The sequence below is a fragment of the Scyliorhinus torazame genome, chromosome 18 (genome assembly GCF_047496885.1).
Source record: "Scyliorhinus torazame isolate Kashiwa2021f chromosome 18, sScyTor2.1, whole genome shotgun sequence".
Classification (NCBI taxonomy): domain Eukaryota; kingdom Metazoa; phylum Chordata; class Chondrichthyes; order Carcharhiniformes; family Scyliorhinidae; genus Scyliorhinus; species Scyliorhinus torazame.
The window spans coordinates 103219201-103242243 of record NC_092724.1 but is presented as its reverse complement, the minus strand read 5'-3'; the positions used below and the strand labels follow the sequence as shown (position 1 = coordinate 103242243).

Sequence of the window (23043 nt, the reverse complement as noted above, 5' to 3'; positions counted from 1 at the left end):
ACAATGTTAGAAATGAGGCTCGGCAGTTAAGTTTCTTTCAACGTTCTGTTATAAGATCAGTACTTGTGCAAAAAAAATGCCAGCATCTAAGTTATTTGACCCATCATTGTTTTCACAATGTTTTTGGTTCAGAGTGACTACAATTTTTATTTACAAACCAGTTGCTGCACTCCAAAATGTAATTTATTGTGTTAATCACTGAGATAGTTTCATAATGTAATAAGCAATTGGGTATGTGAACATATATTTAGTGTAAACAGCCAGAAAATATTTGAATCTTCATAACTATCTACTTCTTCCACTTCAGGATTACAAATCAAAGTGTAATAGGCCAAAAGAAGAATTGCAACTTCTGAGTTTTAAAAGCTTATCATTCTATCATGCAAAAGTAGCAATCCATTGACATGGCTCAAAACTATACTGACAAGTTATAAACATTCATATAGAAATTCAATGATTTTTCTGTTACTCCAAGGTAAAGAAAACCATGCTTTGGAAAGATCATCCGTTAATTACTCAATATTTGCCACTTAGACCATTTAGAACTGATGATGTTTAGGTCTTTCAATCAATTTTAATGCTGCCCAATGCACCATATAATTGTTACAGCTCTGTTATCCTATCTGGAAAATACTATTATTCTAATTTTCAACTTTTAATGTGTTCTACTAAAATGATTATTAATTTTACCTCCGCTTCCTCCAGTGCTGCCTGAATTTCACTCTTCTCCTGCTCAGCAGTCTTCTTTGCCTTTTCTATCTCATGCAGGGCCTTGTTGCTTTCAGACAGATGCTCAGTCAGATCAGAGATCTCCTCTGGTTTATGAAAAAAATAAAGATTGTGCATATTTTAGGAGGATGAAATTAAGATTACAAAAGAGATATGGGGGTGGGAAAATGTTACGGAGGTGAGACTGATTTCTGGAGACTACAAAGTGCAGTGGGCAAGAATAAAATATTACCATAAGCGTTAAAACCAAGGAAAGCACATAACAATGTGATAATATTAACATTCTTAAATGTTTAGATGATAAGAAAGGTTGAACAATTACGTTGCAGATTTTTATTCTCTCGTTTAAGAGTTTCAAGTTGATCCAGAGACTCCTCGTATGCATTCTTCATCTTGAAGAGCTCAGTACTCAGACTGCGGGACTCCTTCTGAGCTGCTTCCAGTTCAGCCTGGCCTTCCTCAAATTTCTGTTTCCAGTCTGCCAGGATCTGTGGTGGACAATTGGAAAAGTTACAAATTAAATATAATGCTGCAATTGTGAATCAATGCTGATGTGAGATGATAGTTTGGGTGCAGGCTGCAAGGTTGGAACTAAAGTTTGAGTTGCAACTCATATTAATAGCCTCCTTTTGGATCTTAACTGACTCGCTGGCCAGGAATTTTAGGATGGTGGTGTTTGCTTTCCAGTCATCCAAGGAGTCAGTGAAGAATACACCCCTGCTGATACTGCCTGCCCTGCAGCCAGTTTACACCACAACAATTATTTTTTTTTAAATTTAGAGTACCCAATAAATTTTTTCCAATTAAGGGGCAATTTAGCGTGGCCAATCCACCTACCCTGCACATCTTTGGGTTGTGGGGGTGAAACCCACGCAAACACGAGGAGAATGTGCAAACTCCACATGGACAGTGACTCAGAGCCGGGATCGAATCTGGGACCTCGGCGGCGTGAGGCTGCAGGGCTAACCCACTGCGCCACCGTGCTGCCCTACCACAACCATTATTAATTGGCTGGTGGCGGGACTTCTGCCCTTCAATTTGGAGGAAGTCGACCTTCAGAAACATGCTGGTCAATCTGATTGACTGGCAGCTTTCTTGTTTCTGCACCACCAGAAGCTTCTGTGATGCCAGAATCTCGGTCCCGGGAGTCCAGGACAGAGAATCTTTTTTTTAATTATATTAAAAAAAAAAAATTTAGAGTACCCAATTATTTTTTTCCAATTAAGGGGCAATTTAGCGTATCCACCTTACCAACACATCATTGGGTTGTGGGGATGAAACCCACGCAGACACGGGGAAAATGTGCAAACTCCACACGGACAGTGACCCAGGGCCGGAATTCGGGACCCGGGTCCTCAGAGCCGCAGTCCCAGTGCTAACCACTGAGGATAGGGAAATTTTAAAGGTTTTATGATTTGGATTTGTTTATTGTCACATGTACCGAGGTACAGTAAAAAGCATTTTTCTGCGAGCAGCTCAAACAAGTCAATTAGTACATGAAAAGAAACTAAAATAAAAATAAAATACATAATCGGGCAATATAAGATACACAATGTAGTGTTTGACTTAAGTTTTAAAAGATTAGTCCGATTATAAGAGATGTAAAAAGAGGATCTGTTTGGAACAGCTCGTAGAGAGTTTCCACGCTCCGGCGCCATCTTGTGCTGAGGTTTAAGAGTGTAGTGGGGATGAAGGCCCAGAAAAGGGTAGGGGTTTGGTGGAGAGGTCAAGGAGTTAGGGAAGAGGTGCCTAAGCAAGTCTTTTCCAACCTGAAGCATGAACAGCATTACTTTTCGGGCTTCCCATGCTCCTTGAACTCTTCCCACCAGCATGAAACAACTAGTTGGGAAATGGCTCTTAAGTGGTCAATAATTAGCCACTTAGAATCTCAGTTGGAGAAAGGGCAAGCAGGCTGGCCTAGGCCTCACTAGCACAAAACTGCAAAGATGTCAGAAGGGGTGGGAACCAGCGGGGAAGGTCATCTGAGAGTACAGCTATTTCCCACCTTGTAAGCGCCCATCCTGTTGATTCCCTTATTTCCCATTTCTTTTACTTTGCGGTTATCATTTTGATCCATGGACATTTAATAGACATATACCTTTAAGTAGGGCAGAGGAAATGAGAAACTCAAAAGTTGCAAAATGGTACACTGTGCTATGGATGTTTAGCTTCTGAACAGAAAAACTCAGACTTTTTGGCCCCCGAGAGATCAGAGGGGTTTGGTTCGATTGGTGGGCTAGTGTCCAATTAATTATCCAAAGGCTGTATTCTACCCAACGACAGGCGTGATTGGGTCCAGGCCCAATCCCTCACACAATCCCCGTACTCCCACCTAGGGGAAATATTGCATAGCCAATCCAATTAACTTGCACATCTTTGGTCTGTGGAAGGAAACTGGAAACTGTAGCACCCGGAGGAAACCCACACAGACACATGGGAAGAATATGCAAACTCCACACAGACACTCGAGGTCAGACTCGAACCTGGGTCCCTGGCGCTGTGAGGCAGCAGTGCTAACCACTGTGCCACCGTGCCATCCACCCCCCCCTCTCTCTCTCTCTCCAAAAATACTGTCCATCAGCTGTTTCTGAACATGAAGAGAAGTTTTTGTGACCTGTATAAATCTATAATGAAAACCATTACAGACTGAAAACAATAACCTCCAACTGAAGGCCCAGATTGAAGAAAGGTGTACTGGAAGATGTCCATCTGAAACAAAGACTCTTATCGTTTTATTTTCATCCTAATTTTACACCCTTCTTTCCTTTCTGTGTTTGCCTGTCTTGTGTGCATCTGTAGAGGCGGGACAAGTTAAAGGGGTGGGTTAGGAATTATATAATAGTTTGGCAGCACGGTGGCGCAAATGGTTAGCACGGTTGCCTCACGGCGCCGAGGTCCCAAGTTCAAACCCGGCTCTGGGTCACGGTCCATGTAGAGTTTGCACATTCCCCCCGTGTTTGCGTGGGTTTCGCCCCCACGACCCAAAAGATGTGCAGGATAGGTGGATTGGCCACGCTAAATTGCCCCTTAATTGGAAAAAAAAAGAATTGGATACTCTTAAAAAAAAAAATTTAAAAACAAATGTTTTAAGGAATTATATAATAGTATTTATTATACTAATGACACAGTCATTATATAATAATAGGAATTATATAATAACTTGCTGCATATGTAATTATATGTAATTATAGTTATTGTTATTAATAAAAAATAATTGTGTTTAAATTTACAAACTTAGCGACTGCAGTTATTGGGTCGTCATAGACCAAAGGCTTTGGGTATTTTCTCAGAATTATTTTTGATTTCAATTGTGTTGTGACTCTGGGTCCTTCAAGCCACAATCTAGGCCTGTGACTATATTCTGCCTGTCACAAAAGACTTGACACATGCATGTTTAAATAGAAGCACAAAGGTCTGTTTCCAAACAGATCTATTTCGTCAGAAGAGTGCAGAGAGTAGCATTTGTCGTCTTGTCATATGAGAAATGTCGAGTCATAACATTAAAAATGCAGAGGAGAGGGAATTTTTTACTGTCAGTATACATTTTAAATGTTTTCAAACATTAGAAGAGGAATAGGTTTTCCAACCCTATTTATTAGATCATGGCTGATCTGTACCTCAACTTGACTTACCACACCCCCACACTTGTATCCATATCCTTTCATACCCAACAAAAGTCCATCCATCTTAAACTTGAAAATAGCAGCTGACCATGAGTCCACAGTTTTTTCAAGTAGAGAAAATTATGAAATCTAAATATTGTTAGTTGAGTTCTTGGAGGGTTTTGTCCATTAAAGAATTATTCTAATTCTAAAACAGTAATGTTACCACTCATGCTATCCACATAAAATTAATTTCATGATCACGCACAGCTGAAATTACTATTACATAGTAATATAGAGTAATAACTATTACATGTCTTTAAAATCTCACAGGAAGAGAAGCCAGGCCACAACATGTTTTTACCTTGTCAAAGTTCTTCTGTTTCTTGTCAAGAGCTGCTGCTGCTGAGTTTGCCCTTTCCACATCTATCATAAGATCCTCCACTTCATTTTGCAATCTCTGTTTTGTCTTTTCCAGTGAAGCACATTTGGAGTTCACAGCCTCAATGTGCTCTTCTGCATCCTGTAGACGCTGAGCAAGCTTTTTCCTGAAATTTACAAAACCAAAGTTGTTGTAATACTATTTGAAACAGAATTCTGTCAGAATCCAAACTCACATTCATTATAACATACTTGGCCTCCTCTAGTTCTTCTGTGCGCTGAATTGCGTCAGTTTCATATTTTGTTCTCCACTGAGCAACTTCGCTATTAGCCTTGGACATGCCACGTTGGAGCTCGGCCTTTGCCTCCACTTCCTCTTCATATTGCTCACGGAGCAAATCACAGTCATGACGGGCTGATTGCAAAGCATGTGCCAAGGCACCCTTAGCCTGAAATAATTACAAGTTGGATGACGAAATATTAGTTAATATACCATTTTTATTACTGGGTTAATAAATCTTGATACTTTGTTTCTGGACACAATTAGAAATGTTGTCACTTATAATGGTAGCATCTTATGCCAGTTACCGGACAATAACATCACAAAATGTAATAGTTTATATTGTTGCAATTTGCAGAATTTAAATTGCTGCAAAATAAATTTTAAGAAATAGAAATTAATTTACCATATTAATTTCTAAGAAATTGTTCCAAAACAAAATGGACAGGTTACTTGAATTATTCTGATACCTTTGTTTCTTCCTCCAGCAGTCTCTTAAGCTCCTCAATCTGTTGAGTATATCCCTGTTTGCCTCTTGTCAGCTGAGATACCAAGGCTTCCTTCTCCTCTACTTGGCGATTCAATTCACCTGCAAATTAGAAGAGATTCCAAGCAAAAGCATTACAAAATTGATAAGGCTATATTTATTGTGTTCAATTCTATGTATGGATTGGGAATTAATTGGAAATTCACTTAATACAGACACAGACCATAACTATGCTTGATGCGTTAAAAGGTGTATGCTTGTAATGTTGAACTCCGTAAATAAATCTAGAAGTGCACAATGTTTGACTCCAGTTCACTAACTAGCTTTCTGGAATAGAACAAAAATGTACTATTTTATAGAATTTGAAAAATATTTTATAATACCATTTTCTGTTCCAAGACGTGCTTTGTGAGTTGATAAATCGTTGATCAAACGCTGATGCTCATCATGTTTGGTCTTCAGTTCACTGACCTGGTCCTCAAGAGTCCGGGCCACTTTCTCAAGGTTTGCCTAAAGCCAATGTGCAGAACTTTCAAAAGATATGAAACCAAATAGACAACAATTATTAAGCATAATTATAGGAAAGAGTAAGATTTTGCAACATTAAGAACCATACCTTGTTTTTGGACACAGATTCCATGTTGCTCGCGAGGTCATCAATTTCCATCTTCAACTCACTCTTTTCCTTCTCAAGTTTCTGTTTCACACGTTGCAGGTTGTCGATTTGTTCCCCAAGCTCTGCCACACTATCAGCCTGCTTCTTACGAAGAGCAGCAGCTGTGGCTTCATGCTGTAGGGTGGATTCTTCCAGATCACGGCGCATCTTCTGAAATTCTGCTTCTCGTTTTTTGTTCATTTCAATCTGTGCTGAAGTTGCACCTCCAGCTTCTTCTAGTCGTTCACTGATTTCTTCAAGTTCCCGGGAAAGATCAGATCTCTGCTTCTCAGTCTTGGCACGAGAGGCACGTTCAGCTTCAATTTCTTCTTCAAGTTCTTCAATACGAGCCTTAAGATGAATATGCATTGTTATAACTACATAACCTTTACAAAGGAAGCATTGCTAATTTTGCTGGACATATAAATTACCTGTAATTCTTTGATCTTTTTCTGTAGTTGTGAAGCCAAAGCCTGCTCATCTTCAACTTTGCTAAGAAGTTGGCTGATCTCAAATTCCTTCCTTTAATAATGAATGAAAAATTGAACTAAATCACTCAATTACAAATTTCTGTATTAATACCTAACTCACAGCAGAAAATGATTTTCGCTGACATGCTGAGACTTGGGAATATATATATAATGCATCCTTAATTATTATCAAATTACTTTCTATGAAGAGTGCTCTAGTTTGAACGATTATATTCGGAAAGTGCAATCACAAACGTATTACAGTATCAAATGGTTGAGTTAATGAGTTCAATTTTCTTATCAACAGGACAAGTATTAAAAATAAACAAAGGAAGTTGAGCAAAAAGTAAGATAAATACTGACTTTTTCAGCTTCTCATCAAGTTGCTGCTTATCATTTTCCAAATCCATTGTGGTTTCTTGTGACAACTTCAAGTCACCTTCAAGTTTTCTCTTAGCCCGTTCAAGATCCATGCGGAGTTTCTTCTCCTGCTCTAGGGAACCTTCAAGCTTTAAAGGAAAGAAAAATATTTGATCAGGATTTGGGTCAAACAATGATTGTATCCTCAAATCCATTTGACCTTGGGTTTAAGAAGACTTACATCATCAACTTGTTGCTCCAGCTTAGTCTTTGTTTTGGTCAGAGTGTTGACTTTGTCTTCCTCTGCCTGAAGATCATCTAGGGTCTGCTGATGGGCCTCTTGGAGGGCTTTCTTTTCCTTTGTTACTTTAGCAATGTTTTCATCAAGAGAAGCCATCTCTTCAGTGAGGTTTTTAACCTATGTTCATCAAAAATAAAGCGTACCGAATAATTTAATAAAATATAGTCAACACATGTGAACATTCAGCTGCACATTTTAAAAATCGCCTATTTATACCTTGTTCTCAGTAGCATGTTTTTCTTTTTCAACTTTGGCTAAAGTGAGCTCCAAGTCATCAATATCTTTCTTCAGTTCTGAACACTCATCCTCCAGTTTTCTCTTCTTAGCTGTGAGTTCTGCATTTATCTCTTCTTCATCTTCTAATCTTTCATTAGCTTCTTTCACTTTTGACTCCAATTGAATTTTATTCTTAATCAATCCCTCACATCTTTCTTCTGCATCTGCCAGAGTTTCACCTTCCTGTACAAAAGTGTAACAGTTAATTATATCAGGCTTTTTTTAATGTTATATAGAAATTTACGATAATAAAATTGTAAACATTGATACCGATTGGACTTGGACTTCAAGATCATTCTTTTCCTGTACAATAGACACCATTTTCTCTTCTAATTCCTTCCTTCGTGCTTCAGATTTGGCAAGTGCTTCCTTAGTTTTCTCAAACTCATCTTTCATATTTGCCATTTCCTTCTCAGTTTCTGCACTCCTCAGAAGAGGTTTGATCTTGAAATACAATTGCATCCATGGCCAGTGTTTGACGTTTGTGAATGCACGGATGTTGTACTGTAGAGTGTACAGTGCTTCCCTGAAGAATACAGTTTGCAGAGGAACACAGTTCATAACCATAATTCAATAGATTTTGTATCAGATGAAACTTGTATAGTATTATATAAAAGGTTTTTTAATGACAAATTTACTTTTTTGATGTTTATATGTGATGATGTTTACCTCCTTTCCATCATTCTCTTAAATTCAACCCTCATTAGGAATCCACGACAAATAGCCTGGGTACGGGTCACGAGTTCTGCTAACTTTTCATCTCGCATCTCTTCAAGTGTACCCAAGAGACCAGCCTTGAAGAACACCTTAAATAAATTTAAGTAAGTGTTCATGATCAATGCACAAAATATAATAAATTTAAAAATTGGTGTTCAATTTAGATTTGCAGTGTTGAATTGATACTAGAAAGTTTGTGTGCCATTTGCATTGTGCGTAAACGGTTCATCCCATTGAAATGGAACGGTTTGTAGTGGGTCCGGAGAAGCTCCATATATCTAACCCCATAATCATGCAGGAACAATTAAGCAACTTTTATGCTTCCCAATAATAAAATTAAAGCTTTATTTTCAGATTATCAGCCTGTTATTTCACAGTGATAAACGTGGATTTTAAATCTAACTACCTTTGTGTGTCCAAATTTGTACTGTGTATGATCTACATCAATGGATCCCAGTAGCTTTTCAGAAGCCTTCTTGCTATCAATGAACTGGCCTTCGGGAATGGCACTTGCGTTAAGAATCCTGTATCTGTTGTATTTGAAGTTTAAGCACGTTATTGTTTTTTCTCATTAGAATTGCACATATCCACAATTCCACAGAATAGAAAATGTATGAGCTGCTTTTAAGAACCGTTACCTTTGCTTGAAGTCACCGTAAATGATTCTGCTTGGAAATCCCTTTCTGCAGATTCTGATTCCTTCAAGCACACCATTACACCTCAGTTGGTGTATGACAAGGAAGTTATCCATAGCACCTGATGAATGCAACAGAATGATTAAAATGCAGCACAACAATTTGTCATGACCCAAAAAGTTGAAAACAAATGGCTGCATCTATTAGTTCATGCATAGGCAGGGAATCACACTTGCCTGGTGTCTTTGTCTCATTGGGGATTAGACAACGCACAAAGTGTGGATGTGTGGTTCTCAGGTTAGCCATCAGCTTGCCTAAGTTTTCCTGAGAGGTGAACAAAAAAGTAATTTGATCACCTGCTTTGTCCCGTCGTATTTGTAAAAATAATACAAGATCGCTGCCAGACGTATTGATCATATTTTACAGTGTTTTCCACCTGACTCAAATTTATCAAAACTTAGTTCACTATATACTGTAAATTAAAATTTGGTTCGCTATATACTGTAAATATATATGTCCTTTTTAAAAATTTAAAGTGCCTAATTCTTCTTTTTTCCAATTAAGGGGCAATTTAGTGTGGCCAATCCACCTATCCTGCACACCTTATGTTTGTGGGGGCGAGACCCATGCAGACACTGGAGTAAATATGAACATCAGTGAAAGTCATACCCTAAACAGTGCAGATACAGTCTGGAAGGAAGAGCCCTTCTTTTTTCCACCTTTCTTGCCAGCGGCTTCAGCTGCAACAAAGCAACAAATTAGTTTGTTCTAAACTGATTAGGAAATGGGGGATACAATGTGAACAATGAAAAGCAATATCAATATTTGAGTGTATTAGAAATTTACCTTCAGCCGATACAACATAGAGAAGAGCCAGTAGTTTCACTGATGATTTCTGGAAGAGTCCAATTACTGTTTCATTCAGGGGATCCTTGTTCTTGTCCAGCCAACCAGTAACATTGTAATCCACAGTGCCAGCATAATGGACCAGTGAGAAGTGAGCTTCAGCCTTTCCTTTGACAGGTTTGGGTTTCTGGAAGTTGTTTGACTTACCAAGATGCTGATCATACAGTTTATTCTTGAAGGAAGTGTCTGACGCCTTGGGGAACATGCACTCCTCTTCCAGGATTGAGAAGATACCCATAGGCTGGGGAAATGACAAAGTTGGTTTAGCACAGGGCTAAATAGCTGGCTTTTAAAGCAGACCAAGGTGGGCCAGCAGGTCGGGTTCAATTCCCGTACCAGCCGGAATGTGGCGACTAGGGGCTTTTCACAGTAACTTCATTTGAAGCCTACTTGTGACAATAAGCGATTTTCATTTCATTTCAGATAGTTGACACTTAGACACTTCAACTAATAAAATGGTGCCTATAGAAATGTATTTCAGTTCTAGTTCATGGCTTGCCTGATATTACTGACCTTTTCAATGAGTTCAATGCAAGCAGCCAAATCCATCCCAAAGTCAATGAATTCCCATTCAATTCCTTCCTTCTTGTATTCCTCTTGTTCCAGAACAAACATGTGGTGGTTGAAGAACTGCTGCAATTTCTCATTGGTGAAGTTGATACATAACTGTTCCAAGCTGTTGTACTGAATATATAGAGAAAATTAATGTTTTATTTAATTGTTAGGTTGTGTTTTTAGTGCTGTAAAGTTTCAATAATTTATTTTGTTGATATTTATGTTTCTGATTCTTACATCAAAAATTTCGAATCCAGCAATATCTAGCACACCAATGAAGAACTGTCTGGCCTGTTTTGTGTCCAATTGCTGATTGATACGGACAACCATCCACAAGAACATTTTCTCAAAAATTGATTTGGCAAGGGCACCAACTGAGTTGTAGACCTGCAAGAACACAATATACATTTTAGACAAAAGCAGCAGTCTAAATCAAATGTAATAAATGTTTACACACATGTTATTTTAGTAAACTCATTGGAAAGTGTACCTGTCGAACAGTTTGACCTTTGGTCACAAATTCATTGCCAACCTTCACTCTGGGATAACATAAAGCCTTTAGCAAATCTGCAGAGTTGAGTCCCGTCAGGTAAGCAACCTTGTCAGCATCTAATAAAATAGAAAAGACAATCAATGTATAATATATTTTATAACAGTTTATTTTCAATTTGTAATGCTGCTCTGCAATGAACACTGAGGAATAAAATTTTATTTTGGTTAGTTAAGATGTCTTATGTCAACAGGACTTCCGGGTGCGGCGATGACCAGCTGAGTCGCATGTTTCGGCACCTCCCGTTGGAACGGACTTTTGGGCTCGTATTAGGAGCCCCAACGGCAATTTTTGACGGTGAAAACCATTGTGCGGTGAAATAGAAGGGAATCCCCCCGGATATATATGGAGAAAGAGAGTAGTGGCTGGATTGCAGTGGATCCTCAGGAGCAGCGGCAAGGAAGGGAAGCACGAAGCAAGATGGAGGTGGAAGGAGGCCGTTCGGTGTGGGGCCCGGAACAGCAAGAGTTCCTGCGGCGCTGTGTGGAGGAGCTGAAGAAGGAGGTGTTGGCCCCGATGCTACAGGCGATTGAAGGGCTAAAGGAGGCACAGAAGACCCAGGAGTTGGAGCTTCGTGATGTGAAGGCAAAGGCTGCTGAGAATGAGGATGAAATACAGGGCCTGGTGGTGAAGACAGAGACGCATGAGGCACTGCATAAAAGGTGTGTAGAGAGGCTGGAAGCACTGGAGAATAACTCGAGGAGGAAAAACTTAAGAGTTTTGGGTCTTCCCGAAGGTGCAGAGGGGGCGGACATCGGAGCATATGTGAGCACATTGCTTCACTCGTTAATGGGACCGGAGGCCCCGACGGGCCCCTTGGAAGTGGAGGGAGCATATTGAGTCCTTGCGCAAAGACCAAAGGCAGGAGAAATACCTCGAGCCATAGTGGTGAGGTTTCACTGCTATAAGGACAGGGAGATGGTCCTGAGATGGGCGAAAAAGACACGGAGCTGCAGGTGGGAGAATGCGGTGATCCGCGTGTACCAGGATTGGAGTGGGGAGGTGGCGAGAAGGAGGGCGAGTTTCAATCGGGCCAAGGCGGTGCTACATAGAAAGAAAGTTAAATTTGGAATGCTGCAGCCAGCGAGACTGTGGGTTACACACCAAGGGAAACATCACTACTTCGAGGCGGCAGAAGAGGCGTGGACATTTATTGTAGAGGAGAAGTTGGACTAGACTGGAGAGAGAAAGAGTTTCTGTAATAAAGTAGTGGGGGGATTGTATGGGACGGGGAAGGGGGGGAAAGTTTTCTCTATTCCCCTCGTTGGGAGGGGGAGGGGGTATGGTGAACTGCGGGCGCCGGTGGGGAAGGAGAGGGGGAAGGAGAGGGGGAAGGAGAGGGGGAAGGAGAGGGGGAAGGAGAGGGGGGAGCTGTGCCATTAGGGGCGGGGCCGAGTGGGAAACGCGGGCTTTGTTCCCGTGCTATGGTAATTGCGGCGGGAAAGGGAGCGCAGGAAGGAGGGGGCCTTACACAATGGGGGCCAAGGATAAACGAGGTCAGCCAGAGTTTGTTGACTTCTGGAAGTAATATGGGGGGAGCAATTACGCTAGAAAGGGATCTAGCGGAGGGGGGGGTTAACTGGGTTGCGGCTGCTAAGGGAAAGGGGGAGCTGTTATGGGGCAGGGTGGTTGGGACGGGAGGACACCGTCGGGGGGGACAAACGGGAGCGTGGGAACCGGGTGAGGAGCTGGTCTAAAAAAGGGGATGGCTAGTTGACATGGTGGGGGGGGGGGGGGGGTAGTAAAGAGCCCCCCGACCCGGTTGATCACGTGGAATGTGAGAGGGCTGAATGGGCCGATTAAGAGGGCAAGGGTACTCGCGCACCTAAAGAAATTAAAGGCAGATGTGGTCATGCTACAGGAGACGCATCTGAAACTGGCGGATCAGGTTAGATTACGTAAAGGATGGGTGGGACAGGTATTTCATTCGGGCTTGGATGCGAAAAATAGAGGGATGGCTATATTAGTGGGGAAACGGGTAGTGTTTGAGGCGAAGACCATAGTAGCGGACAGTGGGGGTAGATACGTGATGGTGAGTGGCAGATTACAAGGGGAAGCGGTGGTTCTGGTGAACGTATATGCCCCGAACTGGGATGATGCAAACTTCATGAAGCGTATGCTGGGGCGTATCCCGGACCTGGAGGCGGGAAAGTTGGTAATAGGGTAGAGATTTCAACACGGTGCAGGATCCAGGGCTGGACACGGTCCAGGTCTAGGACCGGTAGGAGGCCAGCAGCGGCCAAGGTGCTTAAGGACTTCATGGAGCAGGTGGGAGGAGTAGACCCCTGGAGATTCACTAGGCCCAGGAGTAGGGAGTTTTCCTTCTTCTCCCATGTCCACAAGGTGCATTCTCGGATAGACTTCTTTGTCCTGGGAAGGGCACTGATCCCGAAGGTGACAGGGACGGAGTATTCGGCTATAGCCATCTCGGACCATGCCCCACATTGGGTAGATCTGTTGTAGGAGAGGAAAAGGAACGGCACCCACTCTGGAGATTAGATATGGGACTGTTGGCGGATGAGGGGGTGTGTGTAAGGGTGAGGGGATGTATCGAAAGGTACCTGGAGATTAACGATGATGGAGAGGTTCAGGTGGGAGTGGTCTGGGAGGCACTGAAGGCGGTGGTCAGAGGGGAACTGATTTCCATAAAGGCCCATAAGGGGAAACAAGAGAGTAAAGAGAGGGAGCAATTGTTGAGAGAAATTTTGAGGGTGGATAGGCAGTATGCAGAGGCTCCGGATGAGGGACTGTACAGGGAAAGACAAAGGTTGCATACGGAATTTGACTTGCTGACCACGAGCAGGGCAGAGGCACAATGAAGGAAGGCACAGGGAGTACAGTATGAGTACGGAGAGAAGGCGAGCCGGTTACTGGACCAACAATTGAGGAAGAGAGGGGCGGCGAGGGAGATAGGTGGGGTGAGGGACGAGGAGGGTGAGATGGAAAGGGGAGCAGAGAGGGTGAACGGGGTGTTTAAGGCATTTTATGAGAGGCTGTATAAGGCTCAACCCCTGGAAGGGAAGGAGGGAATGATGCACTTCCTAGATCAGCTGGAATTCCCGAAGGTGGAGGAGCAGGAGAGGACAGGATTGGGAGCACAGATTGAGGTGGAGGAGGTGGTAAAAGGGATTGGGAGCATGCAGGCAGGGAAGGCCCCGGGACCAGATGGGTTCCCGGTGGAATTTTATAGGAAATACATGGACCTACTAGCCCCGCTTCTGACGAGAACCTTTAACGAGGCCAGGGAAGGGGGGACGTTGCCCCCGACGATGTCGGAGGCGACGATATCGTTGCTCCTGAAGAGGGACAAAGACCCGCTGCAGTGCGGGTCTTACAGGCCTATCTCCCTTCTGAATGTAGATGCCAAGCTCTTGGCCAAGGTGATGCGACAAGGATCGAGGATTATGTTCCAGGGGTGGTTCACGAGGATCAAACTGGGTTTGTTAAGGGGAGACAGTTGAACACTAATATACGGAGGCTGCTAGGTGTGGTGATGATGTCCCCGCCGGAGGGAGAGGCGGAGATAGTGGTGGCGATGGACGCTGAGAAAGCATTTGATAGAGTGGAGTGGGATTACCTGTGGGAAGTGTTGAGGAGATTTGGATTTGGAGAGGGGTTCATTGGGTGGGTTCAGCTTTTATATAGGGTCCCGGTGGCAAGTGTGATCACAAACAGGCAGAGATCTGATTACTTCCGTCTATATAGAGGGACAAGACAGGGGTGTCCCCTGTCCCCGATATTGTTTGCGTTGGCAATTGAGCCACTGGCCATAGCGCTGAGGGGCTCTAGGAAGTGGAGGGGAGTACTTAGGGGAGAAGAGCACCGGGTGTCATTATACGTGGATGATTTGTTGTTGTATGTCGCGGACCCAGTGGAGGGGATGCCCGAGATAATGCAGACACTCAGGGAGTTTGGGGAATTTTTGGGATATAAACTGAATATGGGAAGAGTGAGCTGTTTGTGATGCACCCTGGGGAACAGAGCAGGGGAATAGATGATTTGCCGCTGAGGAGAGTAACAAGGGATTTTCGGTACCTAGGGATCCAGATAGCCAGGAACTGGGGAACCTTGCATAAGCTTAATTTAGGAAGATTGGTGGAGCAGATGGAAGAGGATTTTAGGAGATGGGACATGGTGCCCCTGTCACTGGCAGGCAGGGTGCAGGCGGTCAAAATGGTGGTCCTTCCGCGATTTATTTTTGTGTTCCAGTGCCTCCCTGTGATGATTACCAAGGCTTTTTTCAAAAAAGTGGATAAGAGCGTTATGAGCTTTGTGTGGGCTGGGAAGACCCCAAGAGTGAAGAGGGAGTTTCTGCAGCGTAGCAGGGATAGGGGGGGGGGGGGGCTGGCACTGCCGAGCTTAAGTGACTATTATTGGGCCGCCAATATATCAATGGTATGCAAGTGGATGGGGGAAGGGGAGGGAGCGGCGTGGAAAAGACTAGAGATGAGGGGGGAGGGGGAGGGAGGGGGAGGGAGGGGGAGGGAGGGGGAGGGAGGGGGAGAGGGGGGGGAGAGGGGGAGGGAGAGGGGGAGGGGGGGAAGGGGAGGGGGGCCCCACGCGGGCTCTCAGGGGTTTCCTATAGTTGTTTGTATATTAGCTATTTATACTGGCGTGTGGGGCTTTATTGTCTGGGAGAGTTATTATTTTGTTGTTGGCAGTTGCTGTTTAGTTAATATATTATTTATTTGTTTAAAAAAAACGGTCATTATTATTTATATTGTTTTAAAGTTGTAAAAAGGGAAAATCCTGTACTGTTCTTGTTTGACCGAAAAAAATTTGAATAAAATATAGTTTAAAAAAAAAGATGTCTTATGTCAATCCTGGGAGGTCATGTGGCACAATGGCTAGCATCCCTGCCTCTCAGCTGTGGGTCCAGTCCTCACTGCAGGACTTGATGTCCAAGAAAGGTGCATTCATAATGTGGACAAACAGGTTGAGTATCAACCTACAAATCCTTTCAACACACACCAATGACAGGCAGCAACCATGGGAGAGATTCCTGCTCAGCCTGGAAGGTAAGTTAAAGCCTCTGCTATCTGTAGCTTCAGACAACATTATGTAAAATGTATGTTTCTATAGAAACTCAGACTCCTTGAATGAGATGTAATACACACCCAGTGATCTTTAGATCAACACGTACATATTTTCAATGCAGTATTTAAGACATTACCGCTAAACAGATATCAGAATGGCTAATGCAAAATTTTGTTTCTGTATCCAACAGAGAATGTTATGTTATGTTTTTCTTATGAGCCTTTAGCTTGTTGGCTAGGTGCCTAGATTGTGATGCAGAATGATGTCTACAGCATCAGTTCAATTCCTATAGCGGCTGTGATACTTCATGCAGGCCTGCTTTCTCACCTTGACAACACTTGTGGAGTTGTAGACTCAAGCTATGTGTCACCAATATTCTCTCTCTTGTTAATGGAGAGAGAAACCTATGGTCCTTTGTGGACTATGGCTAAATTGCTTAGATGGACAAGATAAAATAATAATATTTTCTTGTCACAAGTAGGCTTACATTAACACTTCAATGGAGTTCCTGTGAAAAACCCCTAGTCACCACATACCGGCGCCTGTTTGGGTACACAGAGGTAGAATTCAGAATGTCCAATTCATCTAACACCACGTCTTACGGGACTTGTGGGAAGAAACCGGAGCACCCGGAGGGATAGCATTTGGCACATATTTATATCTCAGTATGTCACACTTTACCAAAAGGCTTACTTTTTAATTGCAGTCAATTATGTTTTTTGTTTGCAGAGTAATTATGATTTAACAGTTGGTTTATTAGGTGTATACTAGAAAGGATTTCTCTGCCATTTTTCCGGCATCAGCCAAATTATGAGCTGTCCTAATTCACCCATATTTTTCAATGGAACCTACTGATTTTCTTTCTTGTTCCCCAAGTATTATGCAGAAGCTGATGACATCCCTAGCTCTTGGCAAAAATCAAGTGAAATCTCAGTCTTCAGCTTGCAAAAACAGTAGATTTACCAGCCAGTAATGTTCAGCATATCTGGATGAAATAACTGATTAAAGGACAGTGATCTCTATATCTGCAATCTAATTGGCTGAAGGAATCATGATACTAACCAAAGGCATGCAGGCGCTGGACTAATAAAGGAGATGCAGGCAATTCCTTCCACATTTAATAATGGCAGCAAGGCTATCAGTGTCCACCATCATTACCCCACCTAAAGTGGCAGAAACTTTGGGAGTCGACACATGCACAGAATAATGTCGAAATTCAAAAGTTACTGTCAGTCACTCAAGGCTAGCCCCAGAGTCTGACATTGAGATCCCCAACCTGCAATCAAGGGAAATAAAGTGAACTGATGCGAACTTCCTCTCGTATACTGTTAGTTTCACTCAAAATCCATTGAAAAAAATACATTTTGTTAGATGACATGTAACTGGGCTGTTAATTGTATGCTAAATTCATAATTACTGTTAAACAGCCTCACTAGTCTTCAAAGATTAATTTTATACTTGTTCAATGTCAGATTTCAGATATAAGAAGATCCTTATTAGGAGGATAAGAACTTCCACTTTTTAAAAAATTCAAATAGGCAATTTAAAATGTTTAACTATTTGATATTTTATCTTATGTCTTAATCTAATCCTAACCATTTATTTCATTATTTGAAGATTTAAATTAAAAATAAAGGATTCATTTGTTTTTAACTTCCTGGCTAGTTTCTGGGAGAAGACTTTAGTGTAATTGGTTGATTTCCCTTCTTGCTGTCTTCAGTGCTCCTGTGTACCTAGAAATCCCCTTAATTTGGCAGCAGATTGTCAGGATGGGAGATTCATGCCACAGTATTCACAAGAGCATTCTTTGAGGTCAGCAATGCAAAATTGGCCTCATAATATAGTTCCAATATGTTAAAATAATGTCAATATTGTATGAGATTGCAAATTGAAATAAACCACGGGTGCGATATTGAGCCCTCCATCCGTAAGAAAGTCGGCGCGAGCTCTAAATCCGGACAGAAGCGAAAAACACAAATCTCTCCGGCGTGATTAAGTTTTGGAATCTCTGCCCCGCCTCCCCCGCCAGAGGAGTAGTGCAAATGGACTGGTGTAATACATTAGCATGTCATCAGTGAGCACTCTCTCCAGTCCTCCCTTCCCCCCATGGAATCTTGAACTAGTGCTTGCGTGACTTAACGCTCGCATCATTTACACCAAATGTGGCCAAACGTATGGCAGTCTAATAAAATTTCTCCAGGGACGCAGAGGTAAATATAGCCCCAAGAAGGTGGAGGAGGGTGGAGGGACATGCCCGGGCAGTGCCAATCTGAGTCGGGGGAGTGCTAAGGCAGGACCCTGGTTGGAACCCCATGAAGAGGTGCACATATGTGTGGTGGGGGGAATAGTAGAGGGATGGGGGGAATCTGCCTGCTGGTGATGACTGTGTGGGGGGGGTGAACCCCCCATTCTTCCGGGATATTAAAAGATGTTTCTGAGAGGCTCAGGATTCAAACAGATTTGTTTGTTTGGTCTTGCTGATACTGACACTTTGCCTTTTTTAGGAAAGGTTTGCCCTATTTGATAGATGCCAATATTTTCCTGAATGTATAAATTTTAGTAAATACTGCAGTGATATGAGATGTTTGAAACTGTTACCTTCTGTGCCATCTGGCTCGGCCTGCTCCTCACGTTGCTTTTGCTTGAATTTCATGTTCCCAAAGTGCATAACTGCACCAGTGAATTTGTAGATGCCCCATTTCTCATCAGTAGTGAAGCCCAGGATATCGATGGCAGTCTTTAAACCCAAACAATAGATTTCAAATTCAACAAAATTATTTGTGCTGCAACAGTTCCAGCGACTTCCTTGTGGAAACTTTTGAAATTTACTTTAACACATCTTTATGCTCGATCTTCAACTTTAAATATTCTAAATTTTAATTTAGCAGTAGGGATTGTAAATTTTACATTTTTATTTAGTATCATTATCTACTCATGTTCCATATCATCTTCATTCTGGATTTGTGTATTTCCAAAAAATACTTATTGGTGCTAACTGCCTAAAATGGATATGCCTTATGGTACATCTGTCCGGATAAGAAAATACAACTAAAAATACAACAGATGATACTCACATCAGTCGCCACCAATTCTTCCGTATCATCGATACTTTTAACAGAAATCTCACCCTGGCTGATAGATTGATAATCGTACGGGTTTGTGGTAATGAGACAAGCCTCTGCAGAATGCAAAATAAAGATTTTGTCAGAGGAATTGTGATAAACGGAATTAAAGTTCTGAATCACCAAATTTTACAGTCAGGCTTTCCCTCTTCCATTTAGGCCATTTGTCAAATTCAGTTTCAATTCGACATTAGACTGGTCTTCACTATACTGACACACAAATGAATGCATTTATAAAATGTATATCAGATAAAGTTGACAAATAGCAAGATGAAATCAGAAGTAAATACCAAATTTCACTTCAATCGATCTATTAATGGGATAAGATTAAGGTATAGAATTTACATAGCATTTCCACCTTAGCAAAGAAAAAGAAATGAAGGCAGCAACTTGCCAAAACTTCCATCCTTACCAACAACTTCTGGTTTGTGGTTGGTCATCATCTGGTAGAAAATGTGGTAACTCCTCTCCGCTTTCAGCTGGAATGTTACTCTGGATTTTTCCAGTAGATCTGGAGGGAATGTATACATACAAATATAGAGTCACTGAAGAACCAGTGTGTATGTCCAAAAATTGACTTATGGCTGATGCTTGCAAATCAAGTTCAGCAGAACTTACAAGTTTCAATATCTGCAGAAGCCAGTTTCCCAGTGGTGCCAAAGTGAATTCTGATGAATTTACCCTGGAATGTAAAGATAATTCAAATCAGAGATTCAAAGCATAATTTCACAACAGGTGCACAATTTGTATTATTGAATCATTACTTTTGTTATACTTTATTTCTAATAAGTGCCGTGCACACGAAGGGTTATCATATGTGGAACTGCAGGAAACGCGCAAGAAACTTACGAAGCGAGACGAGTTGTCATTTCTCACGGTCTTGGCGTTACCAAAGGCTTCCAGCAATGGGTTGGCCTGGATGATTTGATCCTCCAGGGAGCCCTGCAAAAATACATTTGGTTATCCGGAGTTAGAGCATTTATCAAGTCAAGAAATGAATGAGAGCCAAACAACCAGAAGCTGAAGAATTTTACGGTATCGATTTTCTGTTACCTGCATCTTTCCGGATTTTTGAGCCTCTTTCTTCTTGGCGTCGCCACCTGCAGCTCCAACTGATGCAAAGTACTGGATGACACGTTTCGTGTTCACAGTCTTTCCGGCACCAGATTCTCCACTGGACGGGGCGAGAGTAAAAACAAATGAAGAAATCGAGAATTAGCGGAATAATAAAGCGATTAAAAAAGATTGAGATCAATTCCAAATGCAGTTGTTAACAACCATCCTCTGCGGGAATATGTTAAAGCAGCAACACTTACGTGATCAAAATGGACTGGTTTTCACGATCTGTAAATAAGACGAACGTGAGATCAACGCCCAAAGTTCAAATAAGTTTTGTCGAAATTTATTCCGTGGTTCCGATTTTGAAATGAGAATGAAAAGAACACCCAACAAAACGAATTAAAACCACCATACTTACCAGTTTGCATGAACTGATAGGCATTGTCAGAGATGGAGAAGATGTGTGGAGGAGCTTCCTGACGCTTCTTGCCTCTGTAGCCGGCTACGACCTCGGGATCGTACACTGGTAACCACTTGTAGGGGTTCACAGTGACACAGAACAACCCAGAGTAGGTCTAAAGTCGGGGGAAGGAATGAAAGATCGTTAGTTTCTTCAATTATCTTTATCACTGTGCAATCTGAAGCTCCTGTACTTACATAGATCATCCAGGCTGCATAACGCTCTTTGAGGTTAAACAGCACAGATGCTTCATTCAGGTGGGTCATCATGACCATGTCCTCGACTTTATCGTATTTTGGCGGATTCATTGGGAGGACCTCCTCATCTTTGACAGTTACTGTCTGAAAAATAATCCACAAACCTACCACTGTTAAAGAAATGTGGCTTCTCGAATACAGTAAAGCGTTTCAAAATGATTTACTGATTTTCAATTTTTCAACTGACCCTCTTGTCCAACAGTGTCTCCACGGTGGCTTTGCCACCCTCTCTGCTCTTGACTGTACCTTTGACAAACAATTCTTTCGGGTCGATGACATAACAAGCGGTTTTAGCGTCGAATGGTTTGTTCTGAGCTTCCAGGCGCTCCTTGTCACTTTTACGCAAATAGGACGCCGCCTTTCCAAACACTGCCATTTCCGCGTCTCCCATGGCTTCGGCTTATTGCTTAAATGGAAAGGTTTGTTTATATAAATAATAAAACCACCACCTTCTGTTGGATTATTCCGACAAGAGTATACAAGTCCTTAGTTTATCAAAACGCAAGATCACCCACATTTGTATTAATTTAGCCACTGCTTGTCGGAGTCTTACAGTTAATTCCTCCTATCCATTTACTTTTGGATTGTGATACCTTATTTTAATTTATTTTCTTGCGTATCGCAATACTTGATTAATGTTATAGCAGCTCATTAGCAGCTTCCTTTATCATCCCAGTTAAACGTTTCAAATCATTCAAATAGCTGGTGTTTTGTGATTTGAATGGCACGGGATTGTAAAATAGTTTAAGACGCTAGCTATCCGTTAGCTACTTCTCATCTGAAACATATTTGTCACTATTTCTCTAATTTATTTTCATTTATTTATTCCCACTATTTTAAAATAGGGACCCAAACGCTGCTCACATATTACTGCCAAAAGACTGAAGGAGGCTCCAGATGTTCAAAACCAGAGCAATTTTGTATCGCTTGATTTCATCGTGGTGCAAATGGGGCAAATAATTCTGGAGTCCCACGTTAATGTATCTTTTGTTATCATGTCCATTCGCATGGCGTCTTTAGATGTGTATATTTATGTTGCCTGATAACTGATTTGAATGTCGGTCAGTGCAATGCAAATTATACTGTCTCATGTTGTTTCAGTGCGCCAAATCCTTCTTGATGAAGTGTTTTGTCACTCGAGGGTTTGGTGATCATTCCGTCGCTGTTGTCAAGAATGTGCGGGATATTTCTATATAATTGAATTGCTACATGATACCGTGGCTTATGGGTCTGAATCAGCCGTTTGTAACTTTGAGTTCTTAAAGCTTGATGAACATGCCATTAAACTTGATGTCCTTTGTCTGAAAGTTAACCAGCACTTAGCATCAGAATCAATTTCAAACAATGTCATTAAACTTCTCGGATTAATTTTCTATTCAAGAAATCCGGTTCACATTTGTTTGTCTTCGCATCGGTTACCTCTCTCAGCTCAGGTGAGAAAAAAAATCCTTCACAGCAACTCTAGCAGAAGAAAAGACAAAACAGACCAATTAATTTTATTGCGATCAGAGTTAATATACCAATTATGGCATTTGACCATTACTTATTTGGAGAAAATTTTCTAGATTTTTTTCCTGTTACATTATTTATTATTTCACATAATACTCCCCCCACCCCCCTCCACCATCACTGGGATAAATATCGGTCCCCTAATTAAGATAGATAAAGTTAGTGAGAAACTTACCCGACGCTTGGATACCAGCAGCGTTCTGCGTTCTCTGGGCAACATATATATATGTTTCCGTTCCTGTGGGCACAGCAGGTCTATATTTAGTGTACCAAACAACGCTGAACAGATTTTCTTATTGAATTAACTGAAATTCTAATATCAGGATACAATTACAGAAGCAATGTCAGCAATTTGGTTTAGAATTCTTTAGTATTAATCCCAGTCATCAGCATGTGTGTGTCCATATAAGTTGAACATATAAAGCTGTCAAATGACAAGTCCAGATTTTAGAATCTTCACTCCTCGGAGCCTTTAAAATAAGCTTGTGCTGACCAGGTGGCTCTATCTTGGGAAGCATGGGCTGCGTTTATCGTTTAGGAATCTGTTCATCAGAAAAACAAAACCTTGCTGTTTATAAATCCACTCAATCCTTCAGTGCTAATATAGGTTTTGAAAGTTAAGCCTCCAAACCCTGTATCAATATGCAACATTTAGCTGGAGTTTTTTTTCAATAAAACATGCAAAATTGCTGATA

The 23043-nt window shown here is 41.7% G+C and overlaps 1 protein-coding gene across 1 annotated transcript in view; it reads right to left on the bottom strand.

Annotated features, from left to right (window-relative positions):
• LOC140395392 (myosin-4-like) overlaps positions 1-22300 on the bottom strand; it is a 30433-nt gene extending 8133 nt beyond the window's left edge. Inside the window, exons 1-32 of the mRNA XM_072483100.1 lie at positions 22259-22300; positions 21027-21245; positions 20780-20923; positions 20541-20697; positions 20380-20407; positions 20117-20237; positions 19913-20005; positions 19682-19745; positions 19476-19574; positions 19016-19119; positions 18540-18678; positions 10845-10963; positions 10592-10741; positions 10313-10483; positions 9740-10040; positions 9563-9633; positions 9130-9217; positions 8897-9014; positions 8665-8788; positions 8211-8347; positions 7812-8067; positions 7482-7724; positions 7206-7382; positions 6968-7113; positions 6566-6656; positions 6096-6485; positions 5863-5989; positions 5463-5581; positions 4965-5161; positions 4696-4879; positions 1052-1217; positions 691-815 (exon numbers count right to left, since the gene is read on the bottom strand). Coding sequence (XP_072339201.1) covers positions 691-815; positions 1052-1217; positions 4696-4879; positions 4965-5161; positions 5463-5581; positions 5863-5989; positions 6096-6485; positions 6566-6656; positions 6968-7113; positions 7206-7382; positions 7482-7724; positions 7812-8067; positions 8211-8347; positions 8665-8788; positions 8897-9014; positions 9130-9217; positions 9563-9633; positions 9740-10040; positions 10313-10483; positions 10592-10741; positions 10845-10963; positions 18540-18678; positions 19016-19119; positions 19476-19574; positions 19682-19745; positions 19913-20005; positions 20117-20237; positions 20380-20407; positions 20541-20697; positions 20780-20923; positions 21027-21230 — 4653 coding nt within the window. The 5' untranslated portion in view covers positions 21231-21245; positions 22259-22300. The remainder of the gene's footprint in view (positions 1-690; positions 816-1051; positions 1218-4695; positions 4880-4964; positions 5162-5462; positions 5582-5862; positions 5990-6095; positions 6486-6565; positions 6657-6967; positions 7114-7205; positions 7383-7481; positions 7725-7811; positions 8068-8210; positions 8348-8664; positions 8789-8896; positions 9015-9129; positions 9218-9562; positions 9634-9739; positions 10041-10312; positions 10484-10591; positions 10742-10844; positions 10964-18539; positions 18679-19015; positions 19120-19475; positions 19575-19681; positions 19746-19912; positions 20006-20116; positions 20238-20379; positions 20408-20540; positions 20698-20779; positions 20924-21026; positions 21246-22258) is intronic.
• Between the last annotated feature and the right edge of the window lie 743 nt (positions 22301-23043).